The sequence below is a fragment of the Chrysochloris asiatica genome, unplaced genomic scaffold (genome assembly GCF_000296735.1).
Source record: "Chrysochloris asiatica unplaced genomic scaffold, ChrAsi1.0 scaffold00097, whole genome shotgun sequence".
In the NCBI taxonomy this organism is placed as follows: domain Eukaryota; kingdom Metazoa; phylum Chordata; class Mammalia; order Afrosoricida; family Chrysochloridae; genus Chrysochloris; species Chrysochloris asiatica.
The window spans coordinates 5926342-5938134 of NW_006408615.1; the positions used below are offsets into that span (position 1 = coordinate 5926342).

At 42.6% G+C, this 11793-nt stretch overlaps 1 protein-coding gene across 1 annotated transcript in view; it reads left to right on the forward strand.

The window, feature by feature from the left end:
- Positions 1–11793, forward strand: part of SMC1B (structural maintenance of chromosomes 1B) — an 87098-nt gene that overhangs the window by 1342 nt on the left and 73963 nt on the right. The window contains exons 2-6 of the mRNA XM_006866895.1: positions 3474–3662; positions 5552–5664; positions 5760–5963; positions 9535–9773; positions 10047–10185. Of these exons, the coding sequence (XP_006866957.1) occupies positions 3474–3662; positions 5552–5664; positions 5760–5963; positions 9535–9773; positions 10047–10185 (884 nt within the window). The remainder of the gene's footprint in view (positions 1–3473; positions 3663–5551; positions 5665–5759; positions 5964–9534; positions 9774–10046; positions 10186–11793) is intronic.

Below are 11793 nucleotides of genomic sequence, written 5' to 3' on the forward strand. Positions count from 1 at the left end.
CCCCGCAGATCCCTCCACGCACCCTATGAATCCCCATACATTCCTCCCTGTACCTCTCAGGCCTCCACAGATCCCTTCTCCTATACCTCTCAGAACCCCCCAAAGCTCCCTGTCTGGCTGCCACTGCCCCCACCCCCCACCAGGGCCCAGCTTTAACCTTTCATAGACCCGGACCCCTGCCTGCAGGCATCTCCTGTCACCAGAAGCTTGGTGACCATGGCCTCTTCTGTCACCAGAAGCTTCTGGGGAGCAGATGCTCTGGAGACTCAGTGCTCCTTGGTCTCCTCCCGGGGACTCTAGTCTTCATGGCCCTGTGGCCTCCCGCCACCATTCTCTGTGGTTAGCTCTCACAACCCCACAAGCACTACTCACCCTGATTTCTAATCCGGAAGCTCAGGTACTGAGGGCAGAGGGGCCTTGCCAGTGTTGGGAATCCAAATCTGGCCAGGCTCCTGGCTGCCCTGTGATGGGATCCGAGTCCCCTAATTTACCTTCATCACCTGGTCCTCAGGAAATCCCGTCACTGGTGTTGATGTGACAGTGATCACATAACGGTGGCTCAGTAATCTACAGCTGTTTAGGAGTATCTGTCTGCCCAGAATACTTGAACTGCAGGAATTAGTTACCCCTAACATAACAGTTCAAGATTCTGCTTGAGGCATCTTGACCCTTTAAAGAAAAAAAAAAAACCCTGATGCCAAACTGAAAAGACAATCTTACTACTTTTCTTCGTTTTTAAATAGTTATTAGGCTTTAAGAAATATCTTAAAATTATTGTAACACTGCCTTCACAAATTCTCCTTGCTGTCCCTCTCTGGATCCACAGCCCCTGGTCTCTTGAGAATGACTAAGAAAGGTAACCCTGAGATTTGAAATCATGGAAAGTCAAAGGTAGATTATTTCATCATTGCCTTCAATACCATGTCCCCCAAACAGAAAGTTTGTGTTTATCGATTCACTGAATTTTGGCTGTCCACATTCTTTTTGCTACACAAACCAGCCCCACTGCTATCTGGTAGGTGTCAGCTCCAAGCAGACCTACAGGGCAGAGTCTCTAGAACAGCCCCCCTTGGGTTTCTGAGACTCAGTCTTTACGGGAGCAGACAGCCTCATGGTTGTATTCTGGATGCTGACCATGTATTTAGTCACCTGATAAGGTAACCTATTGTATCTCACACAATTCAATATGGTGTTCTTCCCTGGCCATTTTAGTGGATGACACTTCTATTTATTTGAACTCTTGTTAGTAGAGCATTTTTTAAATCTCACAAAATTGCTTCCACATTCAGATAATGTTAAAGCCAGTGGGTATTTTTCCTGTTATACTTCAATTTATTTACTTGGTGACTTTATTTGTAATAATATCCTCTTGCCATCACCCATCAAAACCTGACATGTTCTCATTTGCTTGTAGAAAATCTTCACCGCTGGCCAAAACTTGATAATATTTTCATTTGCTTGTCTTTAGTAAATCTAATTTTGATTTTTGTGGGTGGAAGAAAATGTTCAGTTTTCAGCTTAACCTTCATGTTTTCCATTCAGTTAGATTCAGTAAGTAGTTACCTGAGCAAACCCTTTGCTGGGGAGTGGATTTCATCTCACAGCCACTCTATAGGACAAGGTAGAACTGCCTCCTAGAGTTTCTGAGACTGTAATCATTATGGATGGGCTGACTCCTGGTGTGGCGCTGTAGGATAAGCACTTGACTGCAAGGTCAGGAGTTCAAACCTACCAGCTACTCCTCGGAAACCCTATACAGGGTTGCTATGAGTCAGAGCAAACTCAATGGCACTTAACAAAAACAATATTTACAGTAGCAGACGACCACGTTTTTCTCATGTGGAACAGCTGGTGGGTTAGAACATTTCTATTAACAGCCAAATACTGCCCCCCTCTAGCCAATTGTTGCTGCATATGTGTTGTTGTTGTTAGGTGCCATTGAGTCAGTACCAACTCATAGCAACCCTATGCACAACAGAACGAAACACTGCCATGTCCTGGGCTAACCTCACAATTAATGCCACGCTTGAACCCATTGATGCTGCCACTTTGCCAATCCATCTCGCTGGAGGTCTTCCTCTTTTTCTCTGACCCTCCACCCTACCAAACATGGTATCCTTCTCCAGCGACTGGTCCCTCCTGACAATATGTCTGAAATATGAGACGAAGTTTGGCCATTCTGTCCTCCAAGGAGCCCTCTGGCTGCACTTCTTCCAGCACAGATCTGTTGGTTCTTTTGGCAGCCCATGGCACTTTCAATATTCTCCTTCACCATAACTCAAAAGCATCAGTTCTTCTATGGTCTTCCTTATTCACTGTCCAGCTTTCACATGCATGTGAGGTTATTGTAAATACCATGACTTGGGTCAGGCACACCTTAGTTCTCAAGCTGACATCTTTGCTCTTCAACACTTTAAAAAGGTCTTGTACAGCAAATTTGCCTACTGCTGCATATATATTAAGTACTAAAACAAGGTGATTTGTAGAAGACAGTTCTTTCTTAAAGGTAGAGGATATAAGATAATAACACCTCATTGTAATAGAAGGCCAAATAATACTGTTTATGAAACTTGAAATGAGGGAAATACTACATCAATTTGCCATCTAGGTTCAGGATTAGCTAAGAGGACTCCCAGGACTCAGCATAGATTGTACTCATAGTTATGATTCATTACAGTGAAAGACTAGAGACAACAAAGGAAAAAGGCAATTGGAGTGAAATCCTGGGAAACAAGGTGCTAAGAGTCATTTCCCATTATGGTCACATACCATGTGCTAGATTCCTCCTATTTTTAATTGTGACAGCACGTGTAGAATGTTGTCTACCAAGGAAGCTTATTAGGGACTCAGTATCTATATTCTTATTGTGGGCTGCTCATGTAGGCACCCTCTACCTAACTCTTATAAAAATTCCAGACCTCAGAAATCAAGCAAGTGTTCAGTATGTTATCATATTGTTTGCATAAGCAATTAAGGCCCAGTGAGATACTCTTAATAAGGAATGGGAGGAACTCATGAGATCAAATTCCCAAATACCAGTCAATCTGGTGAGCAAGCATTTCAAAGGATAGCAGCAGTCTTAAGCCTAGTAACACTTCTCATACTAACTGGGTTATATTTAGCAGCCTTATTTTAGCCCTTGGGAAAATCTTGGTACCAATACTTTAGGTGGTAATTTCTATGTTTATGAAATAGATATAATGGAACTTTAGAGAAGTTAGGGTAAGTGATACGCCTTGGTAATATACCTAACAAAGGAAATCTGGGATTTAGATTCTTAAATTTGGACCACTTTGTTCTTTGCCATAGTGGTCTACATAAAATTGTTCAGCCACGTGTACTTTGGAGATTGACAAGACCATTGAGACTACATTTCACTTCCATTGGTGACCTGGTTTCTTGGCCTCTGGGTGAGGATTTTTGTCATTAAGAATTGACCTTTTCTTTCCCCCTTTCTATCTTTTCTTTGACAGGAAAATCTAATGTCATGGATGCACTTAGTTTTGTAATGGGAGAAAAAACAGCTAATTTAAGAGTAAGAAATATTCAAGAACTTATTCATGGAGCACATATTGGAAAGCCGATCTCTTCTTTTGCAAGTGTCACAATTGTGTATGTGGAGAAGAGTGGAGAGGAGAAAACATTTACAAGAATTATTCGAGGTATTTTTGTGTAGAGTTTTGCTTATGAGTCATTTACTTTTTCAAGCGGTGGATGACTTGACTTTTCTTTGAATGATATGCATATTTTATGGCATAGTGAAATGGAGATTTTGTTCCCTTATTGGTTAGACAGGGTTTCTCAACTAGAACACCTCCTTCTGCAGACATAGCTGTATAAATATGTCTGTCCTTAAGTAGTGTTTTTATTTCTATATATCTGATTAATATGAATGAGGGAACTTTTCTGAAAAACAAAGACGGAAACCAACTGCCGTCCAGATCATTCCAATTTTTGGTGACCCTATACTATAAGGAGTCCTGGTGTGGTGCTTTTAATTCACCAGACTGCAAAGCCGTTTGAATTACAAGGTCGGTAGTTCGAGCTCACCAGCTGCTCCTTGGAAACAGGGTCATTATAGGTCGGAACTGACTCGATGGCACTTAACAACAACAACAATACTATAAGACATAATAGAACTAACTGCTCCATAGGTGTCTAAGACTAAATCTTTATGGGAACACACAACCTCATCACCTCATCATTTGCCTGAGGACAGCTGGTGGGTTTGAAATGCTGACAACTTTTGATTAGCAGCACAATACTTAACCCACTGTGCCACCAAGTCAGAGAAGTCTTTCATGAAGTTGTTTGTACTATGTTTGCTTGTAGTTGTTAAGTGCTGTCGAGTCGATTCCGACCCATAGTGACTCTATACAGGGTTTCCGAGGAGCAGCTGGTGAGCTTGAACTGCCAACCTTGCAGTTCAAACAGTTTTGCAGTCTGGCACATTAACCCACAGTGCCACACCAGGATGCATGATTTGGCTTGTATAGACAATTTTCCTACCATTAAAAGCAGCTTGAATGAGATATTTGGAATTCTATTCTATAAATTTAGTCATAAAATCCCTGTTTCGTTAATAAAATTGAAAGGTGTGTATTTATTTTTCTGTCTATGCCAGGAGTATGCAGAACCTCTGTAAGTAGGCTCAATGGTTTTTGGTTTTGTTGTTTTCATTCTGGTCTACTTAGAACTTCTCTAAGGTATACATACTACCTTGTTGTTGTTAAGTGCCCTCGGGTCGGATCCAACGCATAGTGATCCTGTGTAGGGTTTCTGAGGAGCAGCTGGTGGATTTGAACCACCAACCTTGTGCTTCAAACTGACCTTTTAGTCCAGTGCTTATTCTACAGCACTACACCAGGACTCCACCTCCCCTAAATCCAGTCAGAAAATTCTAGAAGTATACTTGTAAATTTATGTATAATTTAAATGTTTCTTCACTTTATTACCCAGATAGCTCACTGGCTAACTTTCTTGCTTTCTGAAGTCCTTGCCTCACAAGTTTCCATCTGAGTAGCGACTCCTACTTCAAATGACAGCTCCTGTCCTCTACACAGAGACTTCCATCACCCCTTCCCAGCTGGGGTTTGCTCCTTAGTACTTACCACTTTCTCACACACTGTTTGCTCACATGGAGTCCCAGGGTGGTGCTGCAGAATCAGCACTGGACTGCTAACCACAAGGTCGGGTGTTCAGATCTACCAGGCACTCCTCGGAACACCTACATAAGGTCGCTATGTGTTGGAATTGACTTGGCGACATGCAGCAACAACAACGTTTACTCACATATCTCTGTTTGTGTGTCTTCACTCGGATGTACACGCCTTGAGATCAGAGACTTTTGTTTGCTTTAACTGCCATAGAATGCTCCCTGCCATGCAGTAGTAACCAAAAAAAACCCAAGCGCACTATCATCAACACAATATTGTGCAGACTGATTAAATACATAACTGACCATTTCATATACAAAAACCAATTCTATGAAGCCCGTGATGGTTGTGCTGTGTCTACTACTTGTAATTCCTACAGCAGTCTATTCTTTTAGGGGAAGGCTCAGAATTTCGTTTTGATGATAAGCCTGTGAGTCGAACTGTCTACTTAGCGGAGTTGGAGAAGATAGGTATAGTAGTCAAAGCGAGGAACTGTCTAGTTTTTCAGGTAAGTAGCTGTAGTAGTCCTTTCAATCGTACTTTGGGAAAAGAATTGCTGTGCTATATTGAAAATGTTGGTCTACAACCTTACTGTTTTTAAAGGGAACCGTGGAGTCAATTTCAGTGAAAAAGCCAAAAGAAATAACCCAGTTTTTTGAAGAAATCAGCACTTCAGGACAGTTTATAGGAGAATATGACGAAAAAAAGAAAAAGTTACAGAAAGCTGAAGAGGATGCACAGTTCAATTTTAATAAGAAAAAGAATGTAGCTGCTGAGCGCAAACAGGCAAAATTAGAGAAAGAAGAGGTAAGGTCGCGATGAAGTAACCGAGCGGCTATGGGATGCAAAAACGTCTCCGTCCAAGAAGCTTCCGCGTGTAATATATAATAAAAAGACCCAGCATTCATTAACGAGAATTTGTTTGCTATTTCCCACATTTAGCTTATTCTTCTCCCAGAGGCAGGACTGCCTGAACTGTACAGGTGTCCAATTTTCTCAACTAAAAATAATCTTGAATTTGGATCTGGACCACTTCTCACTTTTAAAAATGGTTGAGGAATTCAAAGAAATGCTTATGTGGGTTAATAAAAGTGGGCTCCTGGTGTGTAGGATCAGTACTATACTGTGAACCACAAGGTCAGCAGTTCACATCCACCAGTTGCTCCTCAGAAACCCTAAACAGGGTCTCTATGAGTCGTAACCGACTTGACAGCAGTTAACAACATTAACCAATTAAGAAAAGTGACTGTTCAGCTAGCAGCTCAACTCGGCCATGCAAGTGCTTTCCCTGAAGACACCCATCCATCATATCTAAGTAGGCTGCAAAAGTACTTTATGCATACTTCCTACATTACTCAAAAGACACGTATGTAAAGGTCCAGCTTAAACGCACCTAATGGCTTTACTGTTTCGTGGAGTCCATTCTTCAGTGCAGCTACCTTTATCCCCATGGGTGTGGCAGTACAGAATGCGATGACTCCCTAGACTAGTACAGTGTAGTGCTACTGCCTTGATCTGTACTCATGCCGAGCAGTTCTACTTTCCTTTGAGTCAGTGCACATGTCAACTCACTGAAAAGGCGGTGGGCAGTGGTGGTGGAGGGGCTTTGGTTTTGGCTATTCCCTCTGCCTCAGTCCCTATGTGCCGGATTTGTGTGTGACTGAATCAAATTTTGATTCAAAAGCCTTCACCTCAGATAGGCCTTTGTAGTCCAGCCCCCAATCTAACCTAACTCCTTTCCCTCATGCTATCATGCCACCCTCTTTTGTTTCCTTTTGTAGCACGTGTTGCTGTATGAAATGATCTTTGTCTGCTTGCTTAATGTCCAGCTCCTCCCACCAGAATGCTGTCATGAAGTGTTGTTTAATCGATTCTAGCTCATAGCAACCCTATATAGCGTTTCCAAGGAGCAGCTAACCTTGTGGCTAGCAGTACAGTGCCTGTTTTACATTGCTACATGAGAACACCCCCCCCCCAGACACACACACACACACACACACACACCAGACTATAAGCTTTAAAAGAGAAGGGACCCTGACTGCCTTGTCCACTATTCCCAGCTTGTGGAGCAGGCACTGCTGTATATAGTTGTTGTAGTGAAGTGCCATCAGCACAGTTCTGACCCATAGGAACCCTGTATAGGGTTTCTGCAGAGTGACTGGTGAGCTTGAGCTGCTGACCTTGCAATTCAAACGACTTTGCAGTCCAGCACATTAACCCACAGAGTCTCACCAGGACTCTGGGCAGCATAAAGTATGCATGTCCTTTGTTTTGTCAGTGGTGTCAGGCTATGGTATTAATAACATGGAGACAGCTTACTGAAAATGGAGAATTGCAGAACTCTAAACAGTACAAGTAGTCCTGGTGTGGCACTGTAGGATAAGCACTCAACTTCAAGGTCTGTTTGAACACTCCTCAGAAACCCTATGCAGGGTCACTATAAGTCAGAACCGACTTGATGGCACTTAGCAATAACAACAACAAACAGTACAAGGAGAGCTAGAACCGTCCACCTTCCTAAAGCATTTTTACTGCCTCCTGGCATCTGCTTGCTGTGACTTGGAGCACATCACTGACGAGGAGAGGCTTTCTAAAGGCAGCCTTCCCTTTAATAGCACAACCAGGCAATTCTTCCTTCCCATACATGATATGGTGATGTTGTCGTCAGGTGCCATCGAGTCGGCACCGACTCATAGTGACCCCATGCACAGCAGAACGAAACAATGTCCGATCCTGGGCCAACCTCACTACCGCTGCCACACTTGAGTCCATCAATGATGCTACCTGGCCAATCCATCTCGCTGGGGGTCTTCCTCTTTTTCTCTGACCCTCCACCTTACCCAGCATGACCTTTCTCTCCAGCAACTGTTTCCTCCGGACAATATGTCTATATACGATATGGAACTTAAGTAATTCTATTAGCTGAAAGATACATCCTGAAGCAGGAATTTTACCTGGAATCATGGAATTTTAAAGCTGCTAGGTACCCTCCAAGTCAGATGATGTTCCTCAGTTTACAAGTGAGGAAAGTGATGCCAGAAATGTTAATGGACTTACCAAACTCACCGATCATAACAAGAATTGGGGCCAGGATCAAGGGTAGCAATGTCATGGCAACAGACTGCCGAGTATATGAGCAAAGTCCTTTCCTTACCAATGTCTTTTAGAAGTGCTTCATTCAGTACCATTTGTTGAGATAATAGTTGCATTTGTGAAACGTCAGTTTAAATGTTAAGTACCCTCGAGTTGGTTCTGACTCTCAGAGACCCCCACTGACATTGCTGTTCAAACCAACTTTGCAGTCTAGCACATTAACCCGCAGCGCCACACCAGGACTCCTTATTAATGTTTTGTTGTTAAGTGTCGTTGAGTCAATTCTGACCCACTGCAACCCCGTCTGTATAGGGTTTCTGAGGAGTGGCTGGTGAACTTGAACATCTGACCTTGCAGTTCAGATTGACTTTGCAGTTCACCTAATCCACTTCATAACACCACATAACCCAGGACTTCATAGCGCCACGTTTGTTGTTAAGTGCCATCGAGTTGGTTACAACCCATAGCAACCCTGTATAGGGTTGATCTGGTGAGCTTCAACCACCAACCTTGCCGTTCAAACCAAATTTGCAGTCCAGCGCATTAGTCCACAGCACCACACCAGAGGTCCATAGCGCCACAGGGCAAAAATAAAACACCTTGAGAGAGTGAGTCACTAGACTTATGGGCTCAATTTTTAGCCAAGAAATTAGGTCTGTAAGGAGCTCTGGTAGCTTAGTAGTTACGAATAGGGCTGATCACCTCAAGGTCAACAGTTTGAACCTACCAGCCGTTCCGAGGGAGAAAGATGAGGCTTTCTACTCCCATAAACATGAGAGCCTTGGAAACCTTATTCAGGGTCGCTATGAGTCTGACTCTACAGATAGTTCCTGACTACCTGTATGAAGTCCTGAAGTGGTATTATGGGTTAATGTGCTGGACTGTAAGTCGGTTTGATCCTTTGGCGGCTCAAGCTCATCAACCACTTCTTGGAAACCCTATACAGGCTAACTAGGGTCAGAACCAACTCATTGGCACATCAACAGCATACGGGATACTGTAATACTAGTGAGGCACACCCACTTTAGCATCATCAAGCAGCTGAGATGAAAAAGGCAGCGTTGACCCAAGGGCAAAATCTGGAAGGGCTAGGAAAGCAAGAGAAGTAGAAACAGGAACCACAGGGAGGCAATGGGGTGAATGATGTTATGTTGAGAGAATTGAGATGTATGAACTGAATGCAAAATCAATGATCTGCTCTGTAAACCTTCATTCCATGTATAATAAAAAGTTTTCAAACAAATGTTTTCTTTGTTAACTACTGTTGAATTATACTGTTTTATAGGCAGACCGTTACCAGAGTCTTCTTGATGAACTGAAAATGAACAAGATACAACTGCAGCTCTTCCAACTATATCATAATGAGAGAAAAATTCGTTTTCTGAGCATTGAGTTAGAGCACTCGAATAGGGAGTTGGGTGTCACAAAAGAGTCACTTTCTCATCAGGAAGATGTAGTTAAAGCCAAGAAGAGGGAACACGGAATGTTAACTAGACAAGTACAACAAACGGAAAAAGAATTAAAGTGAGTTTTTAAACATAGGTATTAGTAGTTGGCTGTTATGTAGATTATCTGATAGAAAATTAAAAATTTAAGTAACACTTTGAGAGTTGATTTTGTAGTAAGCTTTTTAGTTTACTGTGTTAGATTTCCTGAAAGATTGTAGAGGCAATTTCCATATGTCTGACACCCAGTTTTCCCTCCTATGTTTCCCCTATTTACATGTTATTGCTTACCAAAGTCCATACTTTATTCTAATTTTCTTACATTTCCCTCAGTGTCCTTTGTTTGACCCAGGAGACCGCACTCCATTCAGCTATCACATCTCCTTCGGCTCCTCTTGATTGTAACCCTTTCTTCAGCTTTCTTTGTGGTGACTGTGACAGCTCTGGGGAGTACTGCTCAGACATTTTTTATAATGTCCCTCAATCGGGATGTAGCTGATGATTTTCTCATGCTATGGGATTAGCACTGGATTGTAAACCACAAGGTCAGCGTTTCAGACCCACCAGCTGCTCTTCAGAAACCCTATACAGAGTTGCTGTGAGTCGGAACTGGCTCGACAGCACTTAACAACAACATGGGGTTTGGGCACAAGGACCACAGAGGTAAAGTGCCATTCTCATCACATTATACCAAGGGTACCAACATACATGATTGTTGTTAAGTGCTGTCAAATCAGTTCTGATTCACAGCAACCCTGTGTAGGGTTTCTGAGGCTTTAAGTCTTCCTGGGATCAGAAAGCCTCATTTTTCTCACATGGAGTGGCTGGTGGACTCAAACCGTGGACCTGTGGTTCACAGTTCTGTGCTTATGGTGTGGAGCCGCTGTGATCCATCATATATTGTTATTGGTGTTAAATGCTGTTGAATCGGTTCCGACGCATCACGACTCTGTATACGGCTTCTGAGAAGTGGCTGGTGAGCTTGAATCACCAACTTTGCAGTTTAAACCGAGCTTTCAGTCCAGCGCATTAACCTGCAGTGCCACACCAGGACTCCTATATTATAGATAACACAATATTAATGACTTAATGCTATTGATACTGATCTTGATCACTTGGCTGAGGTGTTTGTCAGCTTTCTCCTTGAGGAAGCTACCCTTTGTCACTTGTTCCACACTGCCCTCTTTCGAAGGAAGTCCCTATGCTCAGCCCACGCTTTAGGAGTAGACTGTTAATGCCCCAGTGGAGTATCTACAGCAATGATTGGGAATTCTGCAGTTTCAGCTCTTCAACCAATTTATTTATTATATAAGTAAGCAGTGTTTTTATTGTTGCTAGGTATCGTCCAGTCGATACCAACTTGTAGCGATCTCATGCACGACAGAACACAACACTGCCTGGTCCTACACCAACCTCACAACCCTTGCTACACTGAGCCATTCCATCTCATTGAGGGTCTTCCTCTTTTTTGCTGACCTTCCACTTTACCAAACATGATGTCTTTCTCCAAGGACTGGTCCCTCCTGATAATATTTCTAAAGTATGAGAGACGAAGTCTGGCCATCCTGGCTTCCAAGGAGCATTCTAGCTGTACTTCTTCCAACATAGATTTTGCTCTTTTGGTACTTTTAATATTCTCCTCCAACACTAACCCAAAGACATCAATTCTATGCTCTTCCTTATTCACTGTCCAGCTTTCCCATGCATATGAGATTACTGAAAATATCATGGCTTGGGGCAGGTGCACCATAGTCCTCAAACTGACATGTTTGCTCTTGAACACTTTAAAGAGGTCTTAGGCAGCAGATCTGCTTAATGCAATATGTAGTTTGATTTTTTGACTACTGCTTCCATGGGTGTTGATGGTTGATCTGAGAAAAATGAAGACTTTGACAACTTCAGTCTTTTTTTCCATTTATCTTAATGTTGTTTATTAGTCCAGTGGTGAGAAGTTTTGTTTTCACATTGAGTTTCAACTCATACCAAAGGTTGTGGTCTTTGGTCTTCATCAGTAAGTATTTTAAGCCTTCTTCTCTTTCAGCAAGCAAGGTTGTCTCATATACATATCACAGGTTTATAGTAAGTCGTCCTCCAATCCT